The 17297-nt window shown below is 46.4% G+C and overlaps 1 protein-coding gene across 5 annotated transcripts in view; it reads right to left on the reverse strand.

The window, feature by feature from the left end:
- Positions 1-17297, reverse strand: part of bmpr1ba (bone morphogenetic protein receptor, type IBa) — a 561149-nt gene that overhangs the window by 78140 nt on the left and 465712 nt on the right. The window contains exon 1 of one of the 5 annotated variants that reach the window (XM_086006479.1): positions 14813-14972. The exons of the other annotated variants lie outside the window; for them this stretch is intronic. Coding sequence (XP_085862605.1) covers positions 14813-14900 — 88 coding nt within the window. The 5' untranslated portion in view covers positions 14901-14972. Of the gene's footprint in view, positions 1-14812; positions 14973-17297 lie in introns of those variants that run through there. 5 annotated transcript variants of the gene reach the window in all.

The following is a 17297-nucleotide window of genomic DNA, read 5'->3' on the forward strand; positions in this document are numbered from 1 at the left end:
TAAACATCCAATGAAAGGCGACCAAAGACTTGCGGCCATGACCATTAAGCAGCCATCAAAACTGCCAATTAAAAAAAAAAGGAAAAATAGGGTATTGGGCTGTATTAATAGGAGGGCCACCAGAATGTTTCCCAGTTTATAAAACCTTAGTTACTCAGGGGTTTAAAAGATAGGTCTGTTCACTTTAGATTTAGGGGTGATTTGATAGAGGTATATAAAATAGTGAAAGGACTAGATTGTGTTTAGACTGGGGAAGACCAGGAGCCATGTACTGTATATAAGTTACACAAGGGTTGAGCTAGCTTAGATGTTAGGCGGTTCTTCCTTTTCCAGTGTCTATTAGTCCTTTGGTACAAGTTACTGGCTTGTGCAGGGAGTGGTAACGCTTCAAAGCTTCTGGCCATGGGTGGAGACCACATCTTCTAAAGGTCAACTGAGATACCCGGATGGTCAATGTGGGCTCCTGGGCCAGTTTCCAACCATCTAAGGGCATCGGAGAGGAATTTTCCAGACTTTTGTTTTTTTCCTAGTTGGCCTTGGGTTTTTAATCTTGTGTTTTGTGCCTCTCCCTGGAGATTACAGGGCTATGTGGGGATAGGCTTGTGTCAGCTGTGGCCCAGTGGGTCGCACCCTCGCCTCTGAGTCAGAAGGTCGTGCGTGCAAGTCCCCCCTCCAGAGACTTGAGCACCAAAAACTAGGCTGACGCTCCAGTGCAGTGCTGCACTGTCAGAGGTGCCGTCTTTTGGATGAGACGTTAAACCGAGGCCCCGTCTGCCCTCGCAGGTGGATGTAAAAGATCCCATGGCACTTGGCATGAATCAGTCATTCATGAAAGAAAGACTTATGAAATAATACTGAGCGGCCTACGGGTGGCGCTGTCCAGGGAGAGTATAAATACTCGGGCACAGGCCCAGCTTGCGCAGGACATTCTTAACAGGAACTAGTGAAGGACACAGCTAGACCTCCATGTTGTAAAACAGTTGATTAAAGCTTTGTTTAACGCTTAGACCAAGTACCTAGTAGTTTTCTTATGTCAGCACTATTTTGAAGAAGAGCAGGGGGAGTTCTCCCCGGTGTCCTGGGGCCAATATTTATCCCTTAATCAACATCACTAAAACAGATTATCTGGTCAGTATCACATTGCTGTTTGTGGGAGCTTGCTGTGCGCAAATAGCTGCCATCCATCTTACAACAGTGACTACACTCCAAAAAGTACTTCATTGGCTGTAAAGTGCTTCGGGGCGTCGGGTGGATGTGAAAGGCGCTACAGAAATGCAAGCTTTCCTTTTTAGAAGATGATCTTTTCCTGCCTGTCATTTTCATATGTTAGGACTGTCATTCAAGTACGGAGGGAGGTTCTGATGAAAAGTTTTGAGTTTTAAGTGGTGCTGCCCCAATCTACGCTCGGCACTGAGCTTACGTGGGACTTCGAAGCCATGTCGCACTTGACATTGAGCACGTGATGACATCCTCACACTCAACACTAAACATATGGTGAGATCAGGTGACTGCCTTGCACTCTTGTGCATCGGATGGTCTGAATTCCTAGCTGGCTAGCAATCAGTTTGAACTCAGCCCTACGCATCAATGTTTTACTAATTGATATTAAGCATCATCATGTACAAATTAAGACTAAGTCGCTACAGCACTGGAGAGAAGGTCAAACAGTACAACAGTGTCTGTTGCAGCAACACCTGCTTCCCAGTACCAATTACTGTAGCTTCTAAAGCGAATGTTCCAGGAACAGAGTCTATTCATATACCCTGGCTCCTCCCCTCACAAAAACACCCATGATAACACTGTCCCTTTCTTTCAATCTGTATCTCGGGCTCCCTCCTGAAGTTGTCCACTCCTCTCTAAAGTAGAGTTCCACAGACGGTCGGCGGTCTTGCGTCTAAATTGACAAGACGACAGCCTGTACTTCACAGACACAGGAGGCGAAAAAAAAGGTCTACTCCATAATAAAAGGAAAAATTTAAGCCTCTGCAGTTTCGACCTAATTCTATACCGGCATTCTGTTCTGTCCTCCGGCCTAGACGGCGAAGCCTGGGAACTTTATGCGTCAGCACATCCCAACCCATAATAATCCACCCGTTAAAGGGAACGAAGGTGAAAGTCGTGGGCTGGCGGGCAAAGGAGTGGAAAATCCCGGCCCGAGTGTCAGTAGGGTAAAGCCGAACCCGACCCTGTGCTCGCCTGGTCTCCGGAATACTAAAAATAAGCCACATCATTTCTGTGCTGGGCTTGCCTGCATAACGACAGTAGCTACACTTCAAATCTAATTCACCGTCTGTGAAGCAGGTCAGGACGTTCTGATCAATACATGCTGCTATAGAAATGCAAGTTCTTTCTTTACATAATTCCTTTGTTGTTTGAAAATTCTCTCACATTTCATGTATCCAATTCCCTTTTGAAAGTTACTGTTGAATCTGCTTCCACCGCCCTTTCAGGCAGCGTATTCCAGTTCACAACTCGCTGCGTTAAAAAGAAATTCTCCTCATCTCCCCTCTGGTTCTTTTGCCAATTATCTTAAATCTGTGTCCTCTGGTTACCGACCCTCCTGCCACTGGAAACACTTTCTCCTTATTTACTCTGTCAACACCGTTCACAATTTTGAACGCCTCTATTAAATTTCCCCTCAACCTCCCCTCAAATCCCAGTATTAGGATTGATAGACTACAATAGTATAACAGAAGTTAAAAAACAAGCAATTAGAAAAGAGAAAAATACAGACTGAAGGCTTAACCAACGATGAAGAAAATTAACTAACAACTCAATGAGCATGAGCTAGATCAGGTTCACAGCCAGATTTAATCGAGTGGATATGGAGAAAGCACAATAAGAACAGTATGTTTATCCCATGAGGAAACACGATCAACAATGAACTAAGATTATACAGACAAGGAGAAACAATGGCCCAGAAATTCGGGTCGGAGGCTTCCCGCGGGTGCAAGCCTCCGACCTGCACTTACCTAGCGCGCCGACCATTGAGCTGTGGGCCCGCGTGGGATTCCGATCCTGGGCCTCCTCCAACTGCCGGCGCGCAGTGCTTGCGTATCCCAGGGGCGCAGTTAGTTTGAAGCGTCCCCTGGGATCACGTGGGCCATGGAGAGCCAATGGCAGCAGGGAATGCTTCATTCATAAAATTGACAGGAAGAGCTGTCAAACCTATAAATACTATAAGCCCCAAAACATCACTAAAACTTCAAATAAATTTTTTTTAAATCACATTTTTAAAATAACTATAAATTACATAAAATAACTATTTTAAACAATAACTTAAATTTTTGAAAAAATTAATTACATTTTCTAACGGGGCTAAAAATAAACTTACCTTTCTTTAAAGTATTTAAAAATAATAAACCTGTGGAAAAAATGTTTCAATTTTAATTAATTCACCACTTACCTTGTTAAAAGCAGGCCTTGCGACTGCTTTTTAAAAGTGTAACTGCTGGAGACTTACCCTCCCAGAGAAACCTGCAAAAAAAACGTAAGTTCCAGGCGTACGCGCTGCCTCTCCGGCGCACGCGTTCGACCGCTGAACCCCTTCCTTTAAGGGAACGGAAGTTCCGGTTTCCCGCGCATGCGCAGTGCATGCACGAAACTGGCGCTTTCCGTTGGGCCTACGGGTGAGTACCCAGTGCGTACTCACCCGTGGAGACCCGAATTTTTGGGCCAAATTATGTTCACAGCTGCCTACAGTCCATATTCCCCACTATACCTCTTCTTGAGGACACTAAGGTATGCAGTTCCACGAGTTCCAACTACTCTTTGGTATGTTACCCAAGGAGACATCCCCGTACACACTCAATTAGTGAATGCTTACCAGGTGGAGGAAAAGGAGGAGGAGAAAGAAGAGGAAAATGAAGTAGAAGAACAACAACCTGCATTTATATAACGCCTTTAACATAGTAAAACGTCCCAAGGTGCTTCACAGGAGCGATTATCAAACAAAATTTGACACCGAGCCACATATTAGGACAGACTTGGTCAAAGCAGTAGGTTTTATGGAGCGTCTTAAATGAGGAGAGAGATGGTAGAGAGGCGGAGAGGTTTAGGGAGGGAATTCCAGAGCTTAGGGCCTCGGCAGCTGAAGGCACGGCCGCCAATGGTGGAGCGATGAAAATCGGGGATGCTCAAGAGGCCAGAAATGGAGGAGCGCAGAGATCTTGGAAGTTTATAGAGCTGGAGGAGGTTACAAAGATAGGGAGAGGTGAGGCCATGGAGGGATTTGAAAACAAGGATGAGAATTTTAAATTCAAGGTATTGCTTAACCGGGAGCCAATGTAGGTCAGCGAGCACAGGGGGGTGATGGGCGAACGGGACCCGGTGCGAGTTAGGGCACGGGGCAGCCGAGCTTTGGGTGAGCTCAAGTTTACGGAGGGTTGAGGGCAGGAGGCCGGCCAGGAAAGCCCAAACAAATGAGTTGTAAATTAATTGATTTGCTGTTTGTGAGATCTTGCTGTGTGGAGATTGGTTGCCATGTTTTGCATAACGACTCTAAATAATTGATTGGCTATACTGTGCTTTAGGAAGTGAAACGTGCTGGATTTTTAAATTTTCCGTAAATCGTTCAAGCTGCCACAGTTGATATCAACTGATTGCATTTTTCGTGCTGCAGTAGATAGTCCCACTTCATATAGAATGATACAGTATGGAAGGAGGCCATTTGGCCCAGCGTACCTGCGCTGGCTCTTAGAAAGAGCTGTCCAATTAGTCCCACTCCCCCTGCACTTTCCCCACAGTCCTTGCGAGCTAGGACACGGGGCAGTAGTGTTTTAGCTCTTCTAACGTAGAAAAACGGCCCCCCAAAGCACTTCAAGCCACAGCACAGAACGGCCCACACGTTGCCACGACGTCAGAATAAATAGGAAAATATACAGTGGTGTTCTTCTAAAGTTCAGGTTCAGGCACATTGCTGGAGCAAAGCCGGGAGTTTAGGAAGCTTTACTTTGCAACTGGCTTTACTAAATACACGTTTTTGGCGCGTTTGATGGCACAACTGGGTGGCCCATGTGGAGAGTCAACTCCCTATCCCAGCATGGACACCTCCCTGAGCACCTCCATGGGCACCTCCCTGAGCACCTCCATGAGCAGGAGAAATCACTGAAAACATATCAACTAAAGTATGCTAGTGAAGACCTTGTATCAGTGAGATTTCAATAGATATTTAACACCTGCACCTTGTTATCTAACAACAGTTTCCTCGTATCATAAAGCCGCTTAATATCCATATGCAAAACACCAAGGATATGCTAACATTTTATTCCAAAAACGAAAAACAAAAGTACATTTTTTTTAACCTTATGATGCAAAGAGAGTATAGAAGCATTGAATCATAGACTAGTACAGCACAGAAGGAGGCCATTCAGCCCATCGAGTCTGCACCGGCTCTTTCGAAGAGCAATCCAGTTAGTCCCGCTCCCCCACTCTTTCCCCATATCCCTGCAATTTTTTTTCTCCTTCAAGTATTTATCCAAGGAAGATGATGCTGCCATAGACATAGTGAAGGAGGAGGTAGTGGAGATACTGGATGGGATAAAAATTGATAAAGAGGAGGTACTAGAAAGGCTGGCTGTACTTAAAGTAGATAAGTCACCAGGACCAGATGGGATGCATCCTAGGATGCTGAGGGAAGTGAAGGAAGAAATCGCGGAGATACTGGCCATAATCTTCCAATCCTCCTTAGAAACAGGAGGTAGTGCCAGAAGACTGGAGAACTGCAAATGTTACACCATTGTTCAAGAAAGGGTGCAAGGATAAACCCAGCAACTACAGGCCAGTTAGTTTAACCTCAGTAGTGGGGAAGTGTTTAGAAACAATAATCAGGGACAAAATTAACAAGTCACTTGGACAAGTGTGGACTAATTAAGGAAAGCCAACATGGATTTGTTAAAGGCAAATCGTGTTTAACCAACTTGATTGAGTTCTTTGATGAGGTAACAGAGAGGGTTGATGAGGGTAATGCGGTTGATGTGGTGTACATGGATTTCCAAAAGGCGTTCGACAAAGTGCCACATAATAGGCTTGCCAGCAAGGTTGAAGCCCATGGAATAAAAGGGACAGTGGCAGCATGGATACGGAATTGGCTAAGTGACGGGAAACAGAGAGTAGTGGTGAACGGTTGTTTTTCGGACTGGAGGAAGGTACACAGTGGTGTTCCCCAGGGGTCGGTACTGGGACCACTGCTTTTCTTGATATATATTAATGACTTTGATGTGGGTGTACAGGCCACAATTTCAAAATTTGCAGATGACACAAAACTTGGAAGTATAGTGAACAGTGAGGAGGATAGTGATAGACTTCAAGAAGACGTAGACAGGCTGGTGGAATGGGCGGACACATGGCAGATCAAATTTAATGCAGAAAAGTGCAAAGGGATACATTTTGGTAGAAAGAATGAAGAGAGGAAATATAAACTAAAGGGTACAATCCTAAAGGGGGTGCATGAACAGAGAGACTTGGGGGTATATGTGCACAAATCGTTGAAAGTGGCAGGGCAGGTTGAGAAAGCGGTTAAAAACGCTTAAGAGATCCTGGGCTTCATGAATAGAGGCATAGAGTACAAAAGCGTGGAAATTATGATGAACCTGTATAAAACACTGGTTCAGCCCCAACTGGAGTATTGTGTACAATTCTGGGCACTGCACTTTAGGAAGGATGTGAAGGCCTTAGAGAGGGTGCAGAAAAGATTTACGAGAATGATTCCAGGGATGAGGGACTTCAGTTACGTGGATAGACTGGAGAAGCTGGGGTTGTTCTCCTTAGAGCAGAGAAGATTGGGAGGAGATTTGATAGAGGTGTTCAAAATCATGAGGGGTCTGATAGAGAGAAAAATTGGCAGAAGGATCAAGAACCAGAGGTCACAAATTTAAGGTGATTGGCAGAAGAACCAAAGGCGACATAAGGGAAAACTTTTTTACGTAGCGAGTGGTTATGATCTGGAACGCACTGCCTGAAAGGGTGGGGGAGGCAGATTCAATCACAGCTTTCAAAAGGGAGTCGGATAAGTACCTGAAGGAAAAAAATTTGCAGGGCTACGGGGAAAGAGCGGGGGAGTGGGACTAGCGGAAGTGCTTTTGCAGAGAGCCGGCACGGGTTTGACGGGCCGAATGGCCTCCTTCTGTGCTGTAACCATTCTATGATTCCCTTTCGAAGGCTACTATTGAATCTGTAACAACCACCTTATCAGGCAGTGCATTCCAAATCCCAACCCCTCGTTGTGTATCGGGCCAATATGAAATAATTGTTTATATTAAGTTAACTATGATCCTCTGTGAAACTGGCAGTAAGCATTTTGTGAGGTCAGTGAAATATAGCTTTCTATGTGCTATTTTATTACTGGCTAATCATGTTCATTAGTAAAAGTTTTCTCTCACTAGGTGATCAGACTGAGTCACAGGCAAGTAACAAGGGTAAGGAAACACTGACTGATTGAATACTTAAATGTTGGATTGAAGACTAGAGGAGCAGCAATTACTGGTGAGTACAAGCTTACAGACTAAAACAATCCATGTGCTATTTGGCTCATATCCAGTTTCAGCTCTTGTCTGTCCACTAATCAATAATGAGAATAAGAAGTATTAGCAGGAATTGAAGTACTATGTTTAAGTCAACCTCAACACAAGCCCAAAAGGGAATGTATGGAACACATTTGAAGAATGGTTCATGTTTGATGAGCCATTCTTCAAATCGCTTCATCGGGTTAATAGACTGCTAGCGACTTAGCAACACAGTTATGTCATTGGATTTGTCGATCCGTGGTTCAGAAGGTTGTGGGTTCAAGTCCCACTCCAGAGACTTGAGCACAAAATCTAGGCTGACGCTCCCATTGCAGTACTGAGGGAGGTGCCGTCTCTCAGATGAGACATTAAACCGAGGCCCCCTCTACCCTCTCAGGTGGAATCAAAAGATCCCATGGCACTATTTCGAAGATGAGCGGGGGAATTCTCCCCGAGTATCCTGGCCAATATTTATCGCTCAATCACTTGCGGGAGCTTGCTGTGTGCAAATTGGCTGCTGCATTTCCTAGATTACAACAGTGACTACACTTCAAAAACGACTTCATTGACTGTAAAGCTCTTTGGGATGAAAGGCGCTATATAAATGCAAGTTCTTTCTTTCTGATGCCATGCAAACTGGGCAGTCAAAGCAGGGTCACGATAGCAGAAATTTTGGAGCTGGATGGCCCTGGAACACAGCCTGACTGATACATCCTACAGTGAAGTCTGGAGCCCTTTTAAAATATGCTCAATATATAAATAGCATTAGAAATGCGTTCTCACATCAAGGCCCGTTTATCCATCACCCCTGTGCTTGCTGAGCTACAATGGCTCCCGGTCCGGCAACGCCTCGATTTTAAAATTCTCATCCTTGTATTCAAATCACTCCATGGCCTCGCCCTTCTCCATCTCTGTAATCTCCTCCAGCCCTACAACTCTCCGAGAGCTCTGCGTTCCACCAACTCTGGTCCCTTTTCCATCCCCCACTTCCTTCGCCCCACCATTGGTGGCCGTGCCTTCACTCGTCTCGGCCCTATTTCCCTCCCCAAACCTCTCCGCCTCTCTACCTCTCTTTCCTCCTTCAACAACCTCCTTAAAGCCTAACTCTTAGACCAAGCGTTTACTCACCTGTTCTAATATCTCCTTCTTTGACTTGGTGTCAAATATTTGGCTGAATACAGTCCTCCGAAGCGCCTTGGATGTTTTGCTACATTGAAGTCACTATATAAATGTAATTTGGTGTTGCATATACAATCTAAAAAAACTAGCTTGTTTTAAAAACAAAGATGATTTTCTGGTCACCACGTAACATTGCGGCTCATGGAGTATTTCAATGTGTGCACATCTGTATTGATGGAAAATGAATTATTTTACCTCACTGAATGTTTGTAGACAAGACTTACATGGAGTATAATGTGGGAAAATGTGAGGTTATCCACTTTGGTAGGATAAAAAAGCAAAATGTTATTTAAATGGAGAAAGACTACAGAATGCTGCGGTACAGAGGGATCTGGTTGTCCTCGTACATGAAACACAAGAGGAGTGCCGGGCTCACGGAGAGCAGCCGGCACCCCGCGGGGGGCTGCACGGGGGCCGGGGACCTCAGAGGGGGCAGGTGCTGGCAGGCGGTCAGCAACAAAAATGGCCGCCCGCCACCGCCCGTTTAACTAGCGCCGCCCCGGCCGCAGGTAGGCCCCCCTGACCCCGGTGGACATAGCGTCTGGTGTTACATCGGGGGGCGCCACCCAATATTACAGCCGGGGCACAGACGGGGTGCTGCGCACGGAGACGACGTCATTGCCGGCGGCGCAGCGCCACCGCTAGCCTCCCGCTGAATTTCACGGGAGGCGTCAGCGGCGCCGCGCCCAGGCCCTGTTAGCCCCCAAAAAGTTAGCATGCAGCTACAGCAAGTAATTAGGAAGGCAAATGGAATGTTGGCCTTTATTGCAAGGGGGATGGAGTATAAAAGTAGGGAAGTCCTGCTACAACTGTACAGGGCGCTGGTGAGACAACACCTGGAGTACTGCGTACAGTTTTGGTCTCCTTATTTAAGGAAGGATATACTTGCATTGGAGGCAGTTCAGAGAGGGTTCACGAGGTTGATTCCTGAGATGAAGAGGTTGTCTTATGAAGAAAGGTTGAGCAGTTTGGGCCTATACTCATTGGAGTTTAGAAGAATGAGAGGGGATCTTATTGAACCATATAAGATTCTGAGGGGGCTTGACAGGGTAGATGCAGGGAGGATGTTTCCCCTCGTGGGGGAATCTAGAACTAGGGGGCGTAGTTTCAGAATAAGGGGTCGCCCGTTTAAAACGGAGATGAGGAGGAATTTCTTCTCTGAGGGTCGTGAATCTTTGGAATTCTCTACCCCAGAGAGCTGTGGAGGCTGGGTCATTGAATATATTCAAGGCGGAGATAGACAGATAGTTGAAAAACAGGGGAATCAAGGGTTATGGGGAGCAGGCAGGAAAGTGGAGTTGAGGCCAGTATCAGGTCAGCCATGATCTTATTAAATGGCGGAGCAGGCTCGAGGGACCGAATGGCCTCCTCCTGCTCCTAATTCTTATGTTCTTATTACAACTGCAAGCAGCAATTTACTCAGTAAGACTTCAAAAAAAGTAAACCAATCCAAATACATTTGAAGGCTTTTTTCCAAACAAATAACAATTGTAGGTCTACCAGATCCTTTATGTTGGTTGAGGGATAAATATTGGCCCCAGGGCACTGGGGATAACTCCCCTGTTCTTCTTTGAAATAGTGCCATGGGATCTTTTACATCCACCTGAGAGAGCAGACGGGGCCTCGGTTTAACGTCTGCATCCGAAAGACGGCACCTCCGACAGTGCAGCACTCCCTCAGCACTGCACTAGAGTGTTAGCCTAGATTATGTGCTCAAGTCTCTGGAGTGGGACTCTGAACCCACAACCTTCTGATGCAGAGGTGAGAGTGCCACCCACTGAGCCACGGCTGACACTAACACAGCATTAAGACAATAACACTGTATTTGATTGCCAGCAAGGAGATAGAATGGTTTTGCAATGTTCAAATCAGAACTGATTCAGCTCTGGACCCATGTGTGATGAAATAACTCTGTGTTCTGGCATTTGTATTGTCTGTTGTTGTTGTACTTGTTAATGTCTGGAATGTTCTACAGGTGTAACCACTAATGCTCCTCCCTAGCCCTGCCCCTCTGGATCCTCCGGATTGGTGTGAGTCTTACTTATAAGAACTGGGTCTTACTCATAAGGGCTGGGTCGGTGATGAATGATGTTAACTTGATGCTATGTTCTTACTTAATAAAAGCCTTTAGTTTTAAGCTTTAACCTCTTGGATTCAGGCCGTTATTTGGCCCATCACCATGATAACAGAGTGCTTCTAACTGCAGCAACTCGCCAAGCTTCTCCGACGGCACCTCCCAAACCTCTACCACCTAGAAGGACACGGGGAGCGGGCGCATGGGAACACCACCACCTCCAAGTTCCCTTCCACATCACGCACCATCCTGACTTGGAAATATATCGGCCGTTCCTTCATCGTCGCTGGGTCAAAATCCTGGAACTCCCTCCCTAACCGCACTGTGGGAGCACCTTCACCACACGGGACTGCAGCGGTTCAAGAAGGCGGCTCACCACCATTAGGGATGGGCAATAAATGCTGGCCTTGCCAGCGACGCCCACATCCTGTGAATTACTAAATTTAAATAAAAAGTAAAGATGCCCCACAAATGAGTGCGAGCTTATGAACGTGCAGGTATGAGCTGAGTTACGACAATGCTTTGTGCACGGGAGACAAGACCTAATCTTGATTTCTCTGGTGATGTACCTTTTGTTCCGTTGCCCTGAAATGAAAAACAGCTTGCCCTAAAATCTTAGCAACAGTCTTTAAATAAAACTCTCGAGCTCCCTCCAGCACTGCTGACTGCTCAGTGATAACGTGTACACTCCATCGTTCCATTTACTGGCGTGAATTTTCATTCCACTGGGCAGTAAACACATCATTCACTCCTGGGAAATAAATCCCATCTATCTAAAGCACAATGGATCACCGCTGTTAAAAGGAATGGTACTTCAAGTCAAAGCTCCACTACAGTCTTATCCTGCAGTTTCCAACTCATTGCAAGTTGTTCAAGCCATTTTCCACTTGATTCCTTTCTCCTCGGGAAGCTGGGTTCCCAGGAGTGGGGGTGGGGGGTTGAGGGAATAGGGCACATGACACTTTGGCACATCTAAGTTCGCTCCCAAACCCTCACCCATGCTGCTCAACCATGAAGTAAACTTGTAGTTCAAAGTGGTTTTATGCATTTATAGAATCATACAGCACATAGGGAGGCCATTCGGCCCATCGTGCCTGTGCCGGCTCTTTGAAAGAGCTCTCCAACTTGTCCCACTCCCCTGCTCTTTCAAATAGCCCTGCAAACTTCTCTTTTTCATGTATTTATCCCTTTTGAAAGTTACTATTGAATCTGCTTCCACCGTCCTTTCAGGTAGTGCATTCCAGATCACAACAACTCGCTGCGTAAAAAAGTTTCTCCTCATCTCATCTTTGGCTCTTTTGCCAATGACCTTAAATCGGTGTCCTCCAGTCACCAACCCTCCCACCAGTGGAAACGGTTTCTCCTTATTTACTCTATCAAAACTCTTCATGATTGTGAACACCTCTATTCAAACTCCCCTTAACCTTCTCTGCTCGGAGAACAATCCCAACTTCTCTAGTCTACTGTTATTGTGACAATGATAAGCTAGGGGTCTTCTAAGGGGTGGTGGGGTTAAACTTTTCCTAGGGGCCTTCTCCCATTCCACTGCCCTACATCAGCGGAAAATCAGCAGAAACCCTGCTTACGGAGAAGGCACCCAAGGAAACTCGCCCTCCTGCGGTCTATGAAATCAACTAAGAAAAAGGACAAAAATCTTGCAAACCATTTTAACGTCTTTGCTTTAAATTTATGACGGGGTTTAACAGGGTAGATGTAAAGATGATGGGCTGGATTTTGATTCTGGAGGCACGTAGGAAGCGGGACTACAACTTTCGGGGTTGTAGTCCCGCCTCCATCGAGTTGTGGCCAACCCACGTGATTTTCACTTGATTGACCTTGTTGGGCCCAGCAGGCCAATTAAGGGCCACCCGGCAACAGGTGACGTCACAGATTGACATTTCATCTGTCAAGAGCTTTTGACAGATGAAATATCAGCGTTTCACAGCTGTTTGAAGCCGTCAAACACTGACAATCTGTACACTAAGTTAATTCCTTCCTCTCAGGCTGATTTAGCGATCTCTCCAGAACAGAAAGCTGAATGCTGCAGATTTTGACAGCTCGCAGCCATTCTACTTTCTGTGCCGGTGAGATGAGAGACTCCCGAGACCTGAAGGAAGGAAGGCTGTAAAGGTAACTACATGTAAGTAAAACTTCTTTAAACACTTTACACACACCAAACACACTTACCTCTTCACTCATGCACCCATCACTCACCTGAACACCGGACATCTCGAACCCTCCAAGTCCTTCAGCCCGACGGTCCACCTCGCTAACTTGGCGTGGTTTGGAGCCGTCGGGGATCCCGCACTTCAGGAATAAAAATAAGGATTAGGCTTAAAAACTGCCTGTTAACTACCTGTTAACAGGCAGTTAATTGGCACTAATCCCCTTCCCACCTCGGGGAGGCGGCTCCCAGCGCGGGTCGGGTATCAGCCTCCTTTGAAACTGGCATGGAGGCGGGTTGGGGGCGGGATGGGTTCGTGCCCCCCGATTTCGAGATTTTAACCCCCCACACGCCTCCAATCCCGCCTCCACGGCCCAATGAAAATCCTGCCCAACAATTCTGCTTGTGGGGGGGGGGGGGGGCGGCGGAATCCAAAACTAGAAGCCATAAATATAAGATAGTCACTAATAAATCCAATAGGGAATTCAGGAGAAACTTCTTTACCCAGAGAGTGGTGAGAATGTGGAACTCGCTACCACAGGGAGTGGTTGAAGTGAATAGCACAGATGCATTTAAGGGGAAGCGGGATAAGCACAGGAAAGGAATAGGAGGATACGCTGATGGGGTGGATGAAGTATGGCGGGTGGAGGCTCGTGTGGAGCATAAACACCGGTATAGACCAGTTGGACCGAATGGCCTGTTTCTGTGCTGTAAATTTTATGCACGTACCACATGAATTTGAATCAGCAGCAGTGCTTCATAATCGAGCTGGCCAAACGCATTATTGAACCTTACCCCAGAGAACTTCTTTAATGAGCTCTTGTTATTTAGTCGGTTCTGACCCATTCCCCGCCAATGTTATCAGCACTGCTCACATCAGCTTTGCCAATTCCAATCTGCTCTGTTGGTTTTCCAGACAGGCAAGGTCAGTTTGCTTTTACTGGCCAAGCCAATTAATTTTAAAACGCCACCAAATAAATCACTCCGGAATGATCATAATAAAAACTGCACAGAACTGCGTTGGGATAGCTATACAAAATTCATACACGTTGGCTTCTCTTCCCCCTCTTAATTGGAAAAAAAAACACACGTCCTTAAAGAATGCTTGTAAAATGTAATTCAGTGACTCATGGAGCCAAACCTGCACGAGTCCAACCCTATCTTCCTTATAGGAGCTACTGAGTCACATCATGAAGGGAGCATTTCTTTCCGTAATCGCAAATTGTAGTGTATGTGCCTTTAAGTCAGAACTACTTTTTACAGCTCCTGTATACTGTAGTACCGGCAGTGACCACACCGGTATATAAGCTGTGCGCATGCCTCTGTACCCCCAGTCTAGAGATTACCCTCCTCCAGTAAAGACCTGTTATTTGTTAATGTACAGCATCCGTGTGATTATTTATCCACTGAACCACGGATCTAACACAAACTACTTTTTATTAGCACAGACTCATTCTACAAAGCGTTACTTTTACCGCAACATCAAGGCAAATTCGAACGCCTTCGATCCGAACGAAAGCGATTGGCAAGCTGCCGTAGTGCCTCGGCTCCACTTCCTATCAGGTGTCGAACTTTTCGTTTCGTTCTGTTCCATAAATGTTTCCATCTGTGCTTCAGCTCAGGCCACACACACACACACACACGTGAAATGAGTGTTAAATCACGTCCTTCCGCTATCAAAAATAAACGATTCACATTGCGACCCCGGACGACCAGTGCAATCACCCGTAAAGGAGCTTCAGTGACAAAGCCAGACGCGCGCACACCCTACCGACTAATACAGTGAAACACCACCTTCCGCAAGCAAGCCGTGCATCACCAACAACTGTCTATATCTTAAAAGAGAGAGAGAGTAACACGCTCCGCAGATACCCACGGAACACATCAACTTACCTCTCGCCGTGATACGCAGCGCTTCTTTGCAAAGCCCTGTTATCAGAGGAGGATGGATCGTGTACTCCCATCGGCCCAGACAGGACATGCCATGCTCAAATAGCAGCAGACTGCCGAATTGTAGAGAGAATCAATGAAGACTGAAGCAGGGCATCGTGAAACCAGAGTCAGGCACTTGAATCCGGGCCAAAAATATGACTAGGTCACAGAAAGCACCAGTGACAGACCGTCTTTGACATCTATGTAAACAGTGCGTTAGGATAGCATGCAACAACAAAAAAATCCTTTGTAGAGCTCCAAATTAATTGCTTTCATGAAACAATGGTAATCAATTTTGACCACAGACAGCAGGACATGATTTGTTGAATTTACTTTCCAGTTGCTAAAAGCATTTCAGTGTTTGAAAACCTCAGCGTATCCACTCACCTCTGCTGTAAAAGGGCAGCAATGCATTCATCACGCTTCCCGGAACACCAGCTAAATGGCATTAGCTAGCTCTGGCCGGCTGTCAAGTTCAGTAAGGGATCTTTTACATTTTGGGATTGTTTAAAGATGTAAAGTGCATATTCCCTCTTTTTATTTACGTTCCATTAAGCCCAAGCGAGAGGAACACACGGCTTCCTGCAAAAGCCGAGGACCTGGGAGGGAGAGGTGGATACAACTTTCCCGCTGCCGAGCCCCTCCATCTAACTGAAAGTCTTTTTCCGACCTTACTGAATGGTGGAGCAGGCTCGAGGGGCCATATGGCCTACTCCTGCTCCTAATTCTTATGCATTTTTTCCAATTCAATATTGGGAAGACCGAAGCCGTTATTCCCGGTCCCCGCCACAGACTCCGTTCCCTAGCCACTGACTCCATCCCTCTCCCTAACATCTGTCTGAGGCTGAACCACACTGTTCGCAACCTTGGTGTCATATTTGACCCTGAAATGAGTTTCCGACCACATATCCGCAGCATAACTAAGACCGCCTATTTCCCCCTCCGTAACATCGGCCGTCTTGGCCCTTGCCTCAGCTCATCCGCTGCTGAAACCCTCAACCATGCCTATGTTATCTCTAGACTTGACTATTCCAACATACTCCTGGCTGGCCTCCCACGTTTTAACCTACGTAAACCTGAGGTCATCCAAAACTCAGCTGCCCGTGTCTTAACTCGCACCAAGTCCAGTTCGCCCATCACCCCTGTGCTCGCTGACCTACATTGGCTCCCGGTTAAGCAGCACCTTGACTTCAAAATTCTCATCCTTGTTTTCAAATCCCTCCATGGCCTCGCCCCTCCCTCTGTAATCTCCTCCAGCCCCACAACCCCCCCCCGAGATATCTGCGCTCCTCTAATTCTGCCCTCTTGAGCATCCCTGATTATAATCGCTCAACCATTGGTGGCCGTGCCTTCTGTTGCCGAGGCCCTAAGCTCTGGAATTCTCTCCGCCTCTCTTTCCTCCTTTAAGACACTACTTAATACCTACCTCTTTGACCAAGCTTTTGGTCATCTGTCCTAATTTTTCCTTATGTGGCTCCGTGTCAAATTTTTTGTCTTATAATACTCATGTGCAGCACCTTGGGACATTTTACTACGTTAAAGGTGCTATATAAATGCAAGTTGTTGTTAGGTTGTTACGTTCTTACAATAGGCACACCTTTCCAACAGGGTTGCATCTCTAGAAATGGCTGTTCATTTCTAATAATGAATGATATAAAGTAGCAAGAGAAACGTACTGAAAGTGGACAATAATTATTTTATCTGTTGTGGGTGTAACAGTCCTCACCCAACTTCTTCTGCAATTTCCAAGTAGGTGGCCTCACATCATGCACCACCATGGGACAGCGTGCGAGCAACTTGTCCCGAAACCACTCCGAAACTGGCTGCTCGGAACAGCTAGCCCAGGGTGACTCTTCCTCTGACTTGTCCCCCTCCAGAGACCTGAGCACAAACATCTCGGCTGTCAATCCCAGCGCAGTGCCGAGGGAGTGCTGCACTGTCGGAGGTGCCGTCTTTCGGATGAGACGTTAAACTGAGCCCCCATCTGCTCTCTCGCGTGGACATAAAAGATCCCACGGCACTATTTCGAAGAAAAGCAGGGGAGTTATCCCCGGTATCCTGGGCCAATATTTATCCCCAAACAACTTCACTAAAAAAAACCAGACAGATTATCCAGTCATGATTACATTGCTGTTTGTGGGAGCTTGCTGTGCACAAATTGGCTGCCACGTTTCCTACATCGCAACAGTGACTAACACTTCAAAAAGTACTTCGTTGGCTGTAAAGTGCTTTGGGACGTCCTGAAGTTGTGAAAGGCGCTATATAAATGCAAGTCTTTCTTTCTTTCCGCCTTGTTCCCCCTCCCTGCGGGGGATGCGCTACTCTGCACTCCCCAAAGACACAGCTGGGACACGATGGTTCGGGTTCACACCCCACGACACCAGCACAGCACGCGAGTGCTCTATTACGTTGCACAGCTAACCAGAGAACATTGCTTAATTGATAG

This window comes from Somniosus microcephalus, chromosome 2, assembly GCF_052327205.1.
Source record: "Somniosus microcephalus isolate GS21.2 chromosome 2, FLI_Smic_1.0, whole genome shotgun sequence".
Lineage (NCBI taxonomy): Eukaryota > Metazoa > Chordata > Chondrichthyes > Squaliformes > Somniosidae > Somniosus > Somniosus microcephalus.